This window comes from Pygoscelis adeliae, unplaced genomic scaffold (genome assembly GCF_000699105.1).
Source record: "Pygoscelis adeliae isolate BGI_AS28 unplaced genomic scaffold, ASM69910v1 Scaffold150, whole genome shotgun sequence".
Classification (NCBI taxonomy): Eukaryota; Metazoa; Chordata; class Aves; order Sphenisciformes; family Spheniscidae; genus Pygoscelis; species Pygoscelis adeliae.
The window spans coordinates 1,014,062-1,032,775 of NW_008823872.1; the positions used below are offsets into that span (position 1 = coordinate 1,014,062).

Sequence of the window (18,714 nt, forward strand, 5' to 3'; positions counted from 1 at the left end):
TTAAAAGAACATTGTTTTTTTGTTTATGATTGAAGAATGTATAAATTGCTGATGCTCAGGAAGTCCCCGAATTTCGCTAAATTCAGCTACTGCGTGTGGATGTGATAATCCCGTGTGGGTATAAGGAATACAGAAGAGGTGGTACGCTGGCAAATCTCAGTGGATCTAGAAATTGATCTTGTATCTGTAATTCTGCTGAAACTGATGGCACGGAGGCTTAAAGGTATTCATGTAAAGGTCTGCAAAATTGAACTTTGCCTCTCTGAATTCTTTTACTTCATTGGAGGTCGCTGTTCCTCGACCGGGGCTGTGCCATCCAATTGTGTTTTGCCTTTATCAAAAGGAGGAACCGGTTAGAATTGTGTAGATAGCAACTATTAAAATAAGGCATAAAAATCTGAACTGCATTTTGGGGTCTGAACTTTTTTCTGGTTTTGGTTTTGGGCTTTTTGAGGGGTGTTAACTGTTCACAGGATTTCCAGTTAACATTAATTTATTGAGAAATTGGTTTTAATATATCCTTTTGAAAATTCTGAAGAGGAGGAAGGAAAAATGTGTTTGTATTAAACTTCAGAGTTTGAAATAGAATTTCTAGCAATTTTTTCGCTGTTCATGTTTATGGGAAAAGTGATTGCATACGTAAAATTGTAAAGAAGCTTGGGTAATTTAGCACATGGACTGTTAATAGCATGAAGTCGGGGTGCAGAGTATAAAGGTAAAATTCTCGCATCTGCTGTTACATGTTGTTAACTCCCTTAGCAGACATTAAATCATTTCAAGTACAATAATAGTGTGGGAGGTAAATTAACTAACCATTAACAATCTTATAAATACACAATTAACATGCCAGCATTTATATGACACATTGATGGGGCAGCAGTAATTTTTGATTGGGAGTTTGCAGACCTTTTAGAAGCCTAAGGCGGTTGCTTATTTAAACAAGTTCTTACTGCTTGCAGGTAAGCATGGCCTTTTCTAATAAGCGGTGTGTGAATAATTAAATTTAAAGAACACTCTCAGTGCACTTTTTAAAATATCCATACACTGTGTACTTAATCGTGTCTGTATTCTCTAAATCTCACAATACTAGTCATACTGTTAGGGCTTAAAGGCCTTTAACACGTAAATTACAGCCGGGAGACGATTGCCTTATGGTAGGATATTTGCCTTACGGCCTCTCACTTTGAGGACAATGAGGAATCCTTCAGGGAGGGCAGGCCTACTTTCTGTAATGGAAGTAGTCAGAAAATAAAAAATAGAACTTGGAGTCACAGCGTTGCTGAGGTTGGCAGGGACCTCTGGAGATCGAGCCCAACCTCCCAGCTCCAAGCAGGGCCAGCTAAAGCGGGTTGCTCAGGGCCTTATCCAATTGGGTTCTGAATAGCTCCAAGGATACTGATGGAGCGTATTTAGCTAATAGCATAATTTATTAAAATGTATGGTAGGACTAGTATATTAATAACAAGCAGCATGTCAGTTTTATTTCCCTACCACTCTTTTATTGAATTCCTTCTTGCTGCTGGGTCTGTTGTTTAATATAATACTTTTGAATGTGTCTGTATTTTTTAAAGCAGAAAGGACACAGTCTCTCAGGAAAAACATGGCAATATTTGTGGCCAAGGGAGCAAAAAAAGCCTAAAATTATGAAGGATGTAAATCTCTATTTATTGAATGTTCTAATTAGCGGATGCTGATGTTTGGTGGTAGGGAGGATACTGGTAGGGATGGTGGGTTTGCAATTTACAATACACCTTCAAAATTTTGCTTTTGTCATGATTAGTTGAGTGTCCAAATAAAGTATTACTTCTGCTTCCAGCTATTCAAAGGCAGAAGCTGCTTCGTGGGTCCTCTATATGTTAATACACCTTTCTCCTTGGACGCATACAGGGGAAATGATGAAACGTGTTTGCTGGTCCTGGAACAAGCCTGTCTGATGCTTTCTTTCACTTTCTTCTTTTAAAATCTGCCAGGAGAAGGCCAGCTGCCTTTACTACATTTTCATGGGATACGGCTTTGTGTGATTTAAAATTGTTTCTTTTCCTTTGGTATTTTCTTCTTGCTGACAGAAGTTTTGCGAACAGCAATGATAGGGTTTTTGTTGTTGTTGTTTCTATGTTCAACATACTAAATAAACACGCTTAGTTCTATAGCTGGTATTAAAACATTGGGGTTTTTTCTCAGATATGCCAACGATTAGAAAAGCAGTGGGGATTTTGAACTTCTGGAATTTATGTCTAGTCCCGCATCTCTCTGTGCGCTTAGACTTAAAACCCCACCAACCTCCCTCTTCCTCAGGCTGAGGTTTCGCAGTCGCTGTGAGCCGGCCGTGAGCACCACTGCTGAAAGGGGAACCTCGGTCTCCTCCATCTTTTGATATGCCTGCTGCCTGTGTTATGTTGGTACTGGTGCTCTTGCAGCTGTTCGCTGGCGGACTGATCAGCCTGAAAATGACTAATTTTTTTTTTTTCTTTTCAGGTTATTTTCAGCAGGTCTTTTTTTTTTTTTTTTTTTTTTTGTTTTTTTTTTTTTTTTTTTTTTTTTTTTTTTTTTTTTACCCACCTCACAGCTACACAAGTGCTAACGCCAGCCTTTGGGAGGTGGTGGAAATATCTGATCGGGGCCAGGCCAGGAGCATGGAGTTGCCCCTTTCAGAGGCAGCCCAGACTTGAATTAGGTTAACACAACTATAAATCCACAGCTCCAGTAAAATAGGATAACAGTTTGAGTGTGGTTTGGGTTTTGTGGTTTGTTTGTTTGTTTGTTCTTTCTCTTCTTTTTTGCCCTCTACTTTGAGGGCATTTACTTTGTAAGGCCGCTTGAGTACTCTGAATGAAATATTTTAGGTAAGCGGCAATTACTGTTGTTAAAGTGCTTAAGAATTCAGGCATGTGGTGTATGATCATAAAGCTTATTCTGTATTACAACAGTTGCCCTATATGAAGCGCCATGCAGCAGCAGATGTTCAATATTCTGCCCTGAGATACTAATCTCTTTGTGTTTAAAGTTTTTCCTGGAAATACAAAACCTGAAGAGGGTCTATGATAAAATAATCAAAGAGTTGGTAGGTAGAGGCAGAAGAAAAACAGTAACACACTATTACAATAGGTGAAAATAAATTCAAAACCCTATCTGGTTTTGTAAATTTATTAATTTGAATCGACAGATGTTTCTTGTGTGTATTTTCTCTCCGTCCTTCTATGTGTAGTACTTAGAATATTTTGCCTTATAGCAACCATTTGTTGTGATGAGACCTGTCTGTAGGTGTCTGTTGTGTTCTCTTGTCTTGGGATTCAGGTTTCAAGCTGTCCTCCAAAACCACTGTTCTTTAAGTGGATCTCAGCAAGCAGTGTAACTTAAGCAAACTGGAGCAGAATTAAAATAATTCACTGTACAAAACTGAGTCAGTTAGGTTTTGTGCATCCAAAAGATAAGCCTTCTTGAATCAGGGTTTTTGTTGGTTTTTTTTGTTTTCTAAAATGCTGTGTACATTATATTTCTAGGTACCTGTGTCCATGAAACAAGATGGAGAGAAGATAGTATAGTGAAGTGGTGGACTTGTGGACAGAATGGCTTTCCTGGACAACCCAACAATTATACTTGCTCATATTCGGCAGTCACACGTGACCAGTGATGACACAGGGATGTGTGAAATGGTCCTGATAGATCACGATGTCGACCTGGAGAAGTTTAATCCCTCGTCAGCATATGGGGACAGTGGTTCAGAAACACAGGGAAGCAACGGTGAGACTCAGGGCTATGTATATTCCCAATCAGTTGATATTACCTCAAGCTGGGACTTTGGAATCAGAAGACGATCAAACACAGGTAGGTGATGTTTGCAGCCAAGATAACATTAGCCTTTTAAATTCAGTTTCTATTAGTCTGGCTTGCATGGACAAATCAGAGCATGACTACCTAGGTATCTGTCAAACTTCTCCTTTTGTAATGTTGAGACCCTTTTTATAAAAGGACATGTAATGATTCAGTTACTTTAGTGTGCTGTCAACTGAGTTTTAATTGCTGTTTTACTTATTCATGTACAGAGGAACATTGAGGTAGTCAGTTTTATATATAAAAAAACTCTGAATTGTAAAGACATCAAGTCTAAATCCAAAGTACATGAGCAGTCTTTGATATTTCTATTGTTCATGTCTGGAGGGATGTTAATTTTTGAACAGGATAGTTATTTTCTGAGAAGAATCTACCTAGTGAGGCATCAAATCTATTTGTTATAAAAGAGAGGAATGAAGTTTGATGTGAGCCAACAAAGTGAATGATTTGTCTATATTTTGTCTTCTGAAGTTTTATTTCTGAGAAAAACCTTGAGCTAGGATTTAAGGTACTAAATTAGGAGGTTTAAGGGTGTACACCTTTTCAAAATATGCTCAGTTTGTCTTGACTGGAAGAAAGCTGTCCCATTTGTTGTTTCATATGAGGGATATTCAGACTTCTACTTATACCCAAGGAATGCTATGAACAAAAATTCTGTGATATAAAACGTATATAGAAAGGTTGGTTCGGGGTGGTCAGTACTGATCTTTTTTTTTTTTTCTGTGTTACAGTATATATTTTTTTCAAATTATTTCTGAAGGTATTATAACACCACCTAGAGCTCAGAAAAAACATCTGTGCTCTACCTAACAAGTAAAATGTTGTATGGTATAGAATGTCTTGAAATACCTTTTACAGATAGGAAGTTGTCAAAATTTACAGAAAAGACAGGGCACTGATCTCTTGTGATGGAGAGTTAGATTTGGAAATAAGCTGAATATATAGCTGCAACTGACTTTAAGGCACGGTGAAAAGTTTCATGTGCCAGGCTGCCTAGCATTGTCCTTGAGGACTTGTTTAATTCAGTTGATGGTATAGTTTATAAGGAGGGAGAGGCAAAGTTTAAAGTTTTATATAATTGCTCCAAAAAATAATTCTGAAGGACTATTTCACGAAGTGAGTAGACTGATAGAATAATCTCCATTTAAATTATGGATTGAAACCACTTCAGTTTCCAATTGGTGGCATATTCTAAAATAATGGTTAGGACACTCAGTCCATTGGGGAGCCAGTTTTTTGCCTCTTTTTCATCTGGCATGTCTTCTATGTTCCATTGTGTGTGCTGGTACCACCAGGAACCTAATACAGTCATCAAGGCAATCAGGCTATGATTTGAAACAGAGTGGGGTGGAAAAAAGCCTACAAAGAATGCAAGTTGATCAGTACTGAACCCTTTCCAAAAATACAGGAAGAGGACTAAATTAAATAAAGTTAACTATTTTTAATATAAATGCTTTTTGCATTACACAAGTACTTATCTAAGTTCTTGATGGAAAAAAACAGATACATACATGCATAGAACAAACTGTTCATACATCTCATAAGTACAAAACTCATTAACTGTCAAATCTCCAATTTTTGCTCCTAAAATGGGCAAACATAAGGATGTTTCTTTTTTACTTAATCCATAACTACCTGAGTAGATTTAGCAAGAGCAGGAACATTTGTTCTTTGAAAAACAGATAATGATTTTTAGGTTTGGAGAGAGAAGTTAGTGTAATTTTGTGTATCAACAGGTGATAGTGACCAACTTTTTTAACATGCAAGCTCTTCTTTATTCTCCTTGGTTTTATACCCTGCTAAATAAAATTATTTCTGCTTATGCCGTCTTTAACCATTGTTTTTGGATGGAGTATAACTTTTTATTATCTTTTGCAAAGCTGTTTTATTATAAAGTACCTTACCAGGATAGTATCCTTTTCATAAATTGTAGACATAATGTGTTACTGTAGAAGACTCAACACACCTCTGTAGAGACTACAGAAGTGTTGGTTATTAGGTCGTTCTCATGTGGGTATGCAAATTTGGAAATGAATTTTATGTGCATTCTAAGTTATCCCCTAGTCCCCTATCACTGGAAGGGACGTGAAGTGGGTGAGACGTGAGGGTTTCGCACATCATGTTTGGGGAGAACACAGGGGCTGTCTGCCACCGAATTCTTCCTCCTTTTCTACAGGAGCTAGATGGAGTCATAGGTGGTCTTTGGCTCTGGGCTCCATCTCCTCACTGCCTTCTTTCTGCCGTATCCGGAGGGGTTATAAAAAACTAAAGTGGAGACAGGTCTGTGCAGGGTGTTGGGTATATGGGAAAGCAGCAAATTCTCCCAATCCTCATGACTAGAAACAAAGGCTCGTCTAGTTGCTAATAGCTAATGAAACAAGAGCTACATTTGGTCAGTGACATTTTTCACACAGAAAGCTTTCAAACTAACATGCTTCTTGTGGGAATGAACCTTAAATAATTCAGACTTCTAATAGGTACTGATAATTCCATCTAATCTGGAGTTGCTGTAATACAATCCGACAGTAAATGATCATTTGTGATCAACTATAGATAGAAGAATAGGATGGAGTTAGTGAAGATGGTGACTGCGCTTTAGTACATTTGTTTTGACAAGGGGTGAAAATGCCAAATAGGATAAAAATATGCGTTATTCTTATTTTTATTCTACATTTTTTCCTCTATCCATTGTTTACATATGAATTTAACAGACATTTTGTGATGGCCCATTTGGGAAGAAAGGGTTTTGGAAGGTAATTTTGAGCTATAGTCTGGACAGTAATTGGAAAAAAAAAAAAGTTTTTTCTTTCAGAATAAAATATCTACACTACAATAGTGTTTTACCCAATATTTAAACTTATAAGCAGGGATATGTCTTCACTGATTTCATTAAGAGTAAGATACATAGAGGTATTTAGGCACTAACCTCATGTTGACTTAAATGGGAAATAGGCATCAAAGTCCCTGTTTGTGTTTGTACCTTAAACTGCTTGTTACAGCTGTTAAACCTCAAAGTATTATTTTTTCCGTCAGTTCTCAGGTTGAGAGTTTTTATGGGGGCAAAAAAACATTCACTTCTGTGTCCACAATTCAGTTCAAAGACTAAATGGGAAAGAATAATAATAGGAGGGATAGAAAATATTTATTAACCTTCTTTTAATTGGTGAAATGGCTCAGGGAACTCAAATTGTATCTAAAAATTGTCAGAGTAATTTAGCATTTTAGAATCTCTTCTACAAACCCATTTTAGTTAATGAATGATCTCAATACATCAAAATTGCTAATATATCCAGCAAATTGTTTCCTTCGGTGATCAACATGGTTAGTCCTACTTCCCAGTCTGATCCGCTTGCTTAGTTTGCGCGGACACTTCATAGCACCAGTATTTCTTGTGGTCATTGTCTTGGGTAGCTTCTGCCAGGTTTAGCTGACCATTTCCTGAGAGAGATCTTGCTGTTAACAAAGAGATAATTTAAGGTATTAATCTGCTACCCTGGCCTGTAGGTTCTTCCATGCTGTAACTATTTGAGGCTTTTTTCAAACCGTATTTTGAAGATGGAGTCAAAATATACGTAAAGAAATATTATATTCATTTTAGGATTTGACTAATGTTGTGAAGATACAAATCATTTATTTTACTACCTATAAACTGTTTCAGCACACTGAAGAAAAAGCTATGCTAATTTATATAGCTTTGACATTTTATAATTTTCATGATTTTTAGATAAAGGATTTTATATTTAAAACTTTAATAGTCTAGTCTGAGTTCATTTATCTTTAATTTTTGAAACGGGTAGAGTAATTCATAACAGTAATTTTATTCCTGTAATGTAATATTCACTTCAGTTCATTTGTGCATTAAAATTCCTTTAAGACCGTTATTAATGATTTATATAATGAAATGTCATATTAATCACAGAAGTTTTCACATTTTATTATTCTCTTCCATGTTAATACTATCTTTATGATCTCTATTAATGTTTTATATCCTCTAATTTCAATTATAAATCAAGAACATTTTCATGTTTTTGTTGGTATTTGCTTTTCAGGGGTGCCACCTTTAAAATTTTATGACTTTTTCCCCTACATATGCAGTATAAAACATCTTTATTCATATAAAGGTAGTTAATTATGTCTTTGTTTATAGTAAACTTTCATTGACAAACTTATAGTTATAATATTTCTTTTCAAGCTCAGAGACTAGAACGTCTGCGGAAAGAGAGACAAAATCAAATAAAATGCAAAAATGTTCAGTGGAAAGACAGAAATACTTCTTACTCAGGTAAAAAGAAAAGATCTTCTATTTTCCTACTGTTTTTATTTGTGCTTTTGATGGTTTCAACATTTTCAGTTTGTAATTTTCACCTAAGCATAGAGGAAATACTAATTATTGTATTTGCCTTCCATTCCCCAGTTATGTGTTTCCCATAGTTTATTGCTTGGCGGGGCGGTGTGCCACAGGCGTCTCGTTTGTTTTCAGCTCTGACTAGGGCATTCCACATTAATAAAGGCGAAGTAGAGAAAAAAGTGTTTAAAACCTAGTTTGTTGGTCTGAGCTAATTTGAGTGGTTGCTTTATTTTTTGCAATATAAGGTATTAATACAGTGCTTGTGTATTCTGTCGTCTTGTAGCATCATTATCTTCTAAGGCTTCTATTGTCTCAATGAGCAAGAAATGGAGATAGTAAAGCTCTTAGTGTTATTGTGAGGTATGTAAAGAACAGGACATGTCTTGGCTCTGTGGGTAGGTGTCTGGCAAGTGTCATTCAAAATGCTGGATCATTATCTCCATGTAAGTTATGGCTTTCTAGCTATTCCAGTGGTATTTGGTGTACCGGATGTGATGAAGAATTTCGTAGGGGTTACTTTTACAGAATATTTTTGTGTTTACTTTTCTAGATAAGGGGAAAATCTTAAGAAATAATGTGTATATATGATCTACTTAAATGAAAGCATAATAAATACTGCCTTAGCTTATCTAGCCTTTCCTTGGAAAAACTGGTATCACTGATTTCTCAAAAAATATGCTGCTTTTTTTTTTTTAATTATATAATTATTTCTGACTGGATGTTCTACATAGCTTAAATTTTAATATATGAAATGAAAAATCTGTCTCAATTCTCTCATTTTATAGCTCAAGCTAGTATCTATTCCTGTTGTATTTGACACACATTCAAACCTTTGTGTGGTCTGTCATGCCTACTTCTTTCAAAATTTGTGTGTATCTTAATGAGGTCCTTGTGTAATCTCCTTTTTTTGCCTAAATCCTTGTATCTTCTTGGCTGTCATTTGTAGAACCTTCTCCAGCTCTATAATATCTTTTTTTTTTTAAGAGAAGTGAACAAAGCTGCTCACATGAGCAACACGGTTGCACTAATCCTTAGTGCAGTGTTCAGCTATGTTTGATACCTCTGTTAATGCATTCTAAAATGTTTTTGCCTTTCTACTTTTGTAAGCAGAGTTGTAGGTTTTAGAGTTTAATCTACCATAACCTCCAACTCTCTTTGCTCAATATTTTACAGCATTTGACCAATGATGATGCAATTCTTTTTCTTCTTTATCCCTAACTATATACTGCGTGATACTTCTTTACACTGAATTGCACTCAGACTCCAGTTTCCTGCTGGGTCTATGCTGTTTGTGGTTTTTTTATTCATGTGGGCTCCACCATGACATTTAGTTCCTTTTACGTGTTGCCCTGAAGATAGACATAACGTGTCAACGAGCAGTAGTTGGAGGTGTCCCCCTCCGCAAGAATGTGCTGGAGTTGCAGTCAAATAGATCAATCCCTCCCTGCTGCAGAACAAATCCAAATAGAAAATAAGTTAGTTACATAAAAACTCCAGGCACTTGGTATCTCTCTTTATTGGCAGAGCTGATTTTTCTTCTCTGCTTAGTCACTGAGATTCCGCATGTTTCCCACTTATTTGCATGAAGAACAACACAGTAGGAAGAGGCCAGGAAAAAGAGGAGCCCTAAAGGGTATCCACTGTATCTTTGTCACGTCTGTGTGTGTATGAGACTTTGTTCTGTTCCTTGAGTTTAGCGTTATTGGAAAATACGTACGAAAGCACTAACAACAGAAATAGCTGTTCTCAGATGGGGGGAATTTGGCTGCCTTCTTCTGACTGTGTTTATCTGAGCTTTAGACAAAGTTGAGCCTGTGGTTGACGCCATGCAAACTAGAAGGATGCTGGAAAGTTGTTGTTTTGGTAAAGAGTCTGATGCCACCACCTCCAGAGGTGACTTGTCAGCGAGATGCCTTACTGTAGAGAGAAACTCTTGTAAGCATTTCCGCTGTCCTGCAGGTGGATATGGAGTCATAATTTGAGGCCTCTGGCAATGGAGTATTTTTTGTGATTCCCATTTTTAATTACTATGTACAAACATAAAAGTACACTAACCAGGATAAAGGGAAGTGAGAGACGAGTAATTTTGTGTATGGTAATGAGAAAAAAAAGAAGAATATTTTCTACTCATCATCTGTGTGCCTGCTGTCATGAGACAAGCTGTTTGCATTGTCAGGAATGAGTTTGAAAGACAAGGTGGTGGTAGTAGTGTATGGACTTGAAAAAGAAAATCTCCATGCATTTGGAGTTGGTTCGGGGATTAATAAATATAAAGATGCTTCAGGGGTAGTTGATTGACTGGAAGTGTAACACACTGGAGTTTTGGGTTTTTTGTTCTGCTGTGCCACCAGTTCACATCACCTTTCTGTGCATCAGTTCTTTTTCAGTAAAATGAAAAGAACACTTCAGCTTCATGCAGTGTAGAGATCAAATTATGTTAGTAAAGCAGTCTGTGCGTCCTATAAACCAAATATGGATATACATACAAAAGGTTACTCTTTTTTATAAAATACTAGGTATTTTTAGATGAAAGCAAGAAATAAAGCATTGTATTTACATCTTACTTCCATTCATTTCAGAGCATATAAAATGTAAATTAACAATATATTGAGGGAATCTTTCAAAAGCCTTGCATTCAGCCCATATAGAATAGCTCATGTAGCTAACAAAACCACAAAAGGTGAAAAATACAAATAATATAGACTAATGGCAAAACTTAGTTTTAATTAAGAATTAAAAATTATGCAATTAAAATTAGTTTAATGTAAAAATATGAGTTGTTTTCCCTGAAATTTGAGAATATTAAGGGGTTTTTTTCGATGTTTTTAATTGGAACTCTCACAGCCCAAGTCTATCAGGAATTATTTGACAAAATGCTCAATGGAAGATCTATCTTATTCTAGCTTTTTGTACAATCTTTAGAATGTTTTGGGTTCCTCTTCCTAAATGAGTTGAATTTTTTGAAATTATGAAGTTTTCCACAAAAGGAAAACTGTATCTCAGCCAGCTGAATTTACAATCTTATAGAATGTACTATTATTTAAACTCTTCAGTCGTGAGATATTTGACTTGAGTAAAAGCTGTACAAAACTCAAAGCAAAACAGATGTGTCAATAATGAATGCAGAAGAATTCTTGAGATCCTCTTTTTGCACATCCCAACAAAGGAAACGATAAACAAATCATCTTAACATTTCCCTAGAGACAAAACTTGAAGGTAAAAGACTTGCTTTTTCACTTGAACCAATAAAACCATTATATTGAATTCCAAAGTACAGAGTACTTTCCAAATGCCCAAGAAATACCTGTTAAGGGTAATACTCTAGTGTAATTGTAATCGAGATTTTTTTTTTTAAAAAAACAGAGATAAGCTTGTACAAAAAACCCAGAATACCTAATGGAGTTTAAGTTGCCATATTTAAAAAGGATTTAATCAAGCTTTTTTGGTTAATCGCAGCCTCTCACAAGACTGTTGGGTATCGCTCAGTGCCAGTATTTAGCACTTTTGCCAACTGTCTGAATTTTCAGGCAATCTGCTGATACAAATAAGCTGAGCTTTTGACTAGTTATAATTTGACAAGTTTTAATTTCGCATTTTAAGAAATTAACCAACTCCCTGCAGATCAAGTCCCAAGTCATTCTGCCTTAGAAGCAGTTTCATTTCCCTGGAGAAGCAACATGTAAATCTTTGAAATGTGAGAGAATCCAAATGAAGGAACGCAGAGCAGAGTTGGTCTAGGAGAGCTGGTGTTGGTTCTCAGGTAGTGATTGATGGAGTTTGGGGGTACTTGGTTCCTAGAGCAGATGTGGAAAACACTTGTCCAGATTCAGTCACAGTTTCTTGCAGATGAGACCCATTGGTACGAATATGCTAAAACACCCCAGGCTCTGTCCTGATTTTGTAGTGTCCTTATAATATAAGAAGACCTAATTTTTAACTTTTTTTTTAAGTATGCCTGTAAATTTTGAGTTAGTGTTGCTGGAAATTCAGCTATGCAGTCTCCTCATATAAAAAGAGCTGCTTGTCAAAGGCTTTTATGAGCCTTCACAGACCACACAAAGAACTCACTAGCTCTTATCACCTTTGTTTTTAGAAAGCTTTTTTTTTTATTGTCCAGACTGTTTATCTGGAGTGGTGTTTTCAAGTTAGACTTTTTTTGAGAGGAGACCATATCCAGTCTACCATGAGAAGTAAAATCTGAAGAAGTGATTCTTTTGGATCAGATGTAGTCACAAGCCTACCGCTGACAGCATGGCGACATTATAATATAGTAATGGGGTAGTATAGGATTGTCCTGTAATATAGCATAATACCATGTGTTACAAGCTCAGTTTGAAATGCTTTTGCATGGCATATTGTAGATGTGTCAACAGTTGTTAGCATAGCATTTACTGTTCATTTAGAAAAAGGTAGGCAAGCAGAAAGACCAGGAATGCGTAATACTCTCTTTGAATCTTCATTTTTATCTTGACTCAAAAGGATCTTGTAGTGATCAGTTCCATTCTCTGTATGGAAAAAATTCATCTTTTCCTCAGCCTGAACAGTAGCATCATTCAAACTTCTTACGGTTTCCTATCTTTGGGCTATGAAAGAGCGGTGGTAGATTCTGCCCTGCTAAAGCATTTGTTGGTTTATATATTGGATTTTGTTCTCCCTCTTACAATGTTATCTTTCTGTGGTAAACAGTAGCCTCTGTACATCTCCTAGTACAACTACTCTAATCTCTTTTCTGATCTACAGCAGAGGAGCTGAGCTCACTATTTGAAAAAAAGAATTTCAGAGTAAAGTCTCCATGTTCTGGGAAGCAGTCGATACTGTCTGTGCGACTTGAACAGTGTCCGCTGCAGCTGAATAACCCCTTCAATGAGTACTCAAAATTTGACGGCAAGGTAAGTGGACCAGATGTTTTTCTCTCATATCCAGGTGGTCCCTGACCTGAAGATGATAGGCCTTAGGCAGTTCTCATGTGCATTTACTTAGCTTTAATTAGACTTTATAGTAGGCCATCAGTTATTTTAAAGTGGTTATCTAGAAACATGCTTCTCTTAGTCTTAAATATAATGGTTCCAGGTTGGGTAGAACCATTTCTCCTGTTTTCGTTACAAAATTATGCCATTAGGTGTACCTTTACCTTGCTGTTTTCTTCTCCAGCAGGTTAGGTAAACATTTAGTGTGGCAGAGTCCTAGGACATCTCTCTACAGAGTTGATGATGAGACCCTTTGTATAAAGGATTGGTTATTTGGCATTTTAAAAAAATCTGTTCTGTCTAGCCACATCACAGCACTTGCTGAATGTTCCATGATTTATGCTGGCTTTATCATCAAAATGCTCCAATGAGAGCGGGAAAAGCCACTGTTTGTTTTGAGGGTGGAAAACTGAAGCATCAACAGGCCAATATCTGGGGCAAAAAAAGGACTAAACAATGTAGTTCTGCACAAGTACTCATTTACGTAATACACGGAGGAGGTTCGCTACAAACCTGGTAGGTCAAATTCATTCCTTGACTACGTTCATTTCAAGAGCTTGCATTTGATAGTACTCAGAATTGTGGATAACTGTCTTTCCTTGTGTGCAGTTTAGTTACTCTGTATTGTCAAATATTTTTCTCTGTCATAAACTCTGGAAACTGAAATATAAACATTGGTGTGATGGATCAGTGTCATATTGTTCCAAAACAATTATAAATAGCACACAGATCTGTTTTCTGCTGGATTTGTTTATGGAGTCTCCTGTGGGAGTATGAAGTTTGAGCTTCATTAGCATTGTGATGGAAGAATTTCATATTCTGTTAAGTATTCTTAAAGTGGAAAGTCAGATATGTAATTCCACTAGCGCATGTAAAAGTATTTAAAATATTTGTGAAATGGTAACTTTTAAACTATGAAGTCCATGTAGCAAAAGCTGCCTCTATTGTTATTTTATACTTACTGACTAGTATGTAGTAATTACTGCTAACTCAGTTTTTCAAAATTTCTGGTCTCACTAACAAATGATAGCAGTACTTTGATGCTGACAACACTAAGATGCCTTTTTTCTAAACTCAAAGCTTGCTGTTTTTATGTCATGAAATTTCAGTTTGGCAAACATTTAAATGTGCTTCCAACAGTCATGCACAGAGGAAGTAAAAATAAAATAAATGCTTCTTTATTAAGAGAAATTTATTGTAATTCAGTGGTGTCCCAGTCTCGTTGCTTTAATACTTGAGCATGATTTAGGCTACCTGCTAGAATTTTTCTCAGAAACTTGAGGAACTTAAGCATGTTTCCTTCCCACTTTGATAATCCAAACTACTTTTTACTGTATTAATAGGAATTACAGTTGACTGTAAGGAACATCTTAATTTTCATATTTAAAAGTGATGCATTTAGCAGGTGTTTGGTCCATTTGAAGGAAATTGTACTATACATAATAGTTTGAGATATTAATGAAATACCTCAATGTTACTCAATTGTGATTTGTAGGGTATGATACAAATCAACTCAATTGTGATCTAGAAATCAAAATACCTTTTTAACTCTCCAGAATAACTGAATTGGCATTTTGTTAGAGTATAATCTCACTATATTAATTTTAACAGTATTGTTTATATTATTCTGGTAAGTTTGTCAATACTATGCTTATAAAATTTATTTTCTATACTTCTGTATGTATTGTCTATTTTTAAATACCTACTTGACCATCTGAGAAGTAGAAGAAACATTATAGTTCAGTAGTGAGTTATTTTACTTCAGTTTTTTGTTGTATTTTCAGACAGTAATGTAAAATCGAAAACCATCTAGCTTTTTATTTTTAATGAAATATTGTAGGTCTCTTATTTTTATTGATAATAGATGAGCAGTATTTTTCACATAAATACAATTCTTTCAGGGAATAGTGCATGACTTATTTACATAATTAACAGAGCCACATATCTCTTGGGGAAATGGTACATAATTGGGGAGAGGCAGGGGGGATGAGGAGGGGCTAGGGGCCTAATTAAACATGTCTTAAAAAAAACCCTACTTAATTATGTATTTACTCAAGGGAACACAGTGGCTCTGAAATCTTTAACATTATAACTAGGCCTTTGGTTCTTTTATATATATATATATATTTGAGTTTTGTTACACAGATTTTCAGCTTGTTGAATAACACGTTTGTGTTTCACTGGCAAAGCATGAGGAAAACTTTACTTGCCGTATTGAAGCTCTGTGTGTGTGTGTGTGTGTGTACTCATCTTAACTGCTTTCTGAGTGGTTTTAACTTACCACTAATTCAGGTCCCTAACTGACCTGAAATCAAATAAAACCATTCTTTTCAGGGTCCTTCCTGCCCTCTCCCTCCATTTGATGTATTGTTTTAAACTAATCAGTTAAAAATTAAGAAAACATTGCATGCTGTAATATTAACCAAGCAAATTTATTAAAATGCTTACGTCTTGCAGGTGTTTTCTGCCAGATTTAGTGTCCTTTTCATAACCACTTCTGCAATTTTATGAAATAATAAAATTTTACAGCACTCTAATTTCTTCTTGTTCTGATCAGTTCATTAATTATCAAAATAGCAGAGAATTGTGAAACGCAACTACAATGGAAGCATTCTAATCAGCTCAAGAATTCAGGTGATTCTTGCCCCACAGCTACACAGGACAGACCTGTGGCTTTCATGTACATTGTAAAACTTCAGCTCTTAACTAAAGGCACACACAATAACTACTCTTGGCTGTATCTTCAAGTTTTTCCTTAAAATGGTTAAAGTAAACCTAACCCCTGCATCTGTTTGTATGGTTCGTAAATCATGTGGGTTGTACATCTTGGTTAATAAATCTTGAAAACTCTTGCTAAGAGTATTGTATGAAAAGAAGCCTTTAGTTATTTATAATTACTTCAGTTGTCATTTGTGTAGAAAATTACTTGAAGGCTTAAGAAATCAGTGGCCAAATTGATTTCTTTTATCTGCATGCAAATTAAATTATCATCCATTTTATAGATAACTTCAGGTATATTTCTGTTTACAGAATTTGAAAAATCATATTTTGATGCCTTATTGTTCCAACTTGACAACTTTTGATAAGGTTGGGAAAATAAGACTGGCTGTAAGACAGATTTGAAAGCCATAGCCAGGTACCACAAATGAAACACAAGAGTGTTGTAATGGCTCTTGTCAGTGACGCAACCGTGAGATTCACAAGATTCAGTTTACCTACGCATTACCTGCCTGCTTTCATTAATTGTTTTAAAAGCATGTATTATCTTTTCATTCTGTAGAAATTCAGAATACTTCTTTTTGCATCACAAGTGTAACTTGCATGAGTTGCTGGAAAGCATGGCGATGAGTTTTGTCTGAGATATTAACCTTAAAGGATACTGATTTAGTACAGTATTAGTGTCAAAGCTATTCAACTGCATGGCCATTCCCACTAGTAAGAAAAATGTTACCAAGATGTATTTAGTTTCTGGTATAGAGGAGTATCATGCTAGAAGTGTTCAGCTTTGTAGGAACCGTGTACTGAACGAGTAACTCCTAAGGCCTCTGTTTACAGTTCCCCTTGAAATCGTCTTTGAAGCCAGTCCACGTCCATTTTTCTTCCAAGTCTCTGCTACCTTTTAAGAAATTTTAATCACTAAAATGCCTTGTCAATTCAGTTTTTGAGATGCCTGCCACCAAATAGCTGCTCCTACATCCCCAGAAGAATGTCAGCAAACACGGAAGTGTTACAGGAAGGTCAAAAAAGAAATGCTAAAGATACGCAAAATAGTCAAAGAAGAAAGTTGGAAAACCACAATCAAAATGTAAGGAAGGGATCATTCTGCTCTAGAATAAACTTGAGTCACAAGGCCCAAAACCTTTCCTGCATGCAGACTAGAGTTTTCTCAAGATATTTTTATTTCTATTTTCACGACTGCTAGTTGAAGATGTAAGGAAGTCTAGCTTTTCTGACCTTATAGGGGTTTTGTGGGTTTACTTGACTACTGGAGATAATTTAAATAAAAATAGGTCAACATGATTTTTGGCTGGACAGATGCTAAAAATCCTATTGCGAGGAATGGTACCTCTGTATAGTGTTACAGGGTTTCTTGTGGCTGATTTTGGTAGTGGGTTAAAAACCAACAATTTCTCTTGTAGCAACTGTTTTGAAAATGATGCTGTAGAAAGCATGGGGGAAGGGATAATTCATGAGTGCTAATTGCTTGGCTGTTAATTTTCATAAGTGTTGATAGAAGCAGTTCCTTAAATTAAACTTTGTTTAAAATGTATCAGGGGAAATATTCCACAATGTCGGGCCTGAAGTGAAAATTAATATGAATGCTGTGGCAATTAACACGTACTGGTTAATAGCTTTTAGCAGCATTTTGGGATGATAGTCCTTAAATACATTTTTGCATGCTGCTCTTGTTTCAGTCTTGTTTGACTATATGTCTGGATAATCGTGAACAAATGTTTTCCACAATCTCCAGTATTAAATAGCTTTACTCAAAGAAAGTACATAAAGAACTTAAGAAAGAAGCGATACTGCTTTAATTAATATGGAAAATGTCTAAAATAATTAATCCAGGATTAAACTCTCACTGTGAAAAAATGCATTTTTTTATTTAAATGTTTTGCCCCTGAGCTGAGTAGAATGATCCTCATCTGAATCCTAAATAAGTTTGCATAGGCTTTTTTTTTCCAAAGCATTTGCTTATTCTGCCAATTTTAGTGGTTTACATACTACCTGCACTCTACTAAAATAGTTGAAATAACCATGTTTATAATGTTACCATTTATGTTATTTAACATATATGTTAACATAATCTTTATAAAAATGCAGGGTCAGTATTTATGCTGGGAAACCTCCTGCTATAGTGGTACCAAGAGCCAAGGTGTTGACAAAGCTGTGCTGTGCTGGGGCAGTGCCACCGGTGCTGAGCCCCTCCCGCGGCCCCCGCGCCGATTGGAGACCAGCCGCTCCATGTTCTTGCCTGGCACGGGCCTTCCTGGCCTCAGGAGAAAGATATTTCTGTTTTGCTGAAATGGAAACGGTCCTTTCCCTTGGCTTTTGTTTGCATTTCATTTGTATTTCATTTTGCTGGAGAGCCACCTCTGCTGGGAGATGCTTGGGCTAGCCCGAGGGAAGGAGGAGCAGGCTCTGCCCACTGCGACCGGCGCTCGGAGGAGCGGCGTGTTCCCGGCTGGGTGGCTCTGGTGAAGCTCCGCTTCGGGCCTTTGGCCATCGGTGCTGTGCCTGTCCCTGCCCTTGTGGCCCGCGCTGGCGTTTCAGCATGGTCAGCACACCTCCTGTGCAGTGGGTTTGCAGTGGAGGACAATGTATGGAAACAGGGATGCCAGGGGAACGAACCACCGCAGAACAGGTTTTTAGAAACACAGGCTGCTGCTTCTTGCTTAACCCAGTTCAAAATCTGCATTGCGGTTCTTAAGACACCTAAAATAAGTGCCAGAAACAGGTAATGGTATCATGCTTTCCCTTTTGTGTCCAGCAGCTCCCTGTAAAAGTTCTCACCCAGTCGGGAGAACTTGGGAGAGAAATCTCCCGTAATACTGAGAATCTCTCGGC

At 36.5% G+C, this 18,714-nt stretch overlaps 1 protein-coding gene across 3 annotated transcripts in view; it reads left to right on the forward strand.

The window, feature by feature from the left end:
* Positions 1 to 3,519: 3,519 nt before the first annotated feature.
* The window catches only part of MAPKAP1 (mitogen-activated protein kinase associated protein 1), a 97,996-nt gene continuing 82,801 nt past the window's right edge, over positions 3,520 to 18,714 (forward strand). For all 3 annotated transcript variants that reach the window (XM_009334308.1, XM_009334324.1, XM_009334316.1), the window contains exons 1-3: positions 3,520 to 3,825; positions 8,024 to 8,113; positions 12,920 to 13,068. In XM_009334308.1, the coding sequence (XP_009332583.1) occupies positions 3,567 to 3,825; positions 8,024 to 8,113; positions 12,920 to 13,068 (498 nt within the window). In that variant the 5' untranslated portion in view covers positions 3,520 to 3,566. The remainder of the gene's footprint in view (positions 3,826 to 8,023; positions 8,114 to 12,919; positions 13,069 to 18,714) is intronic.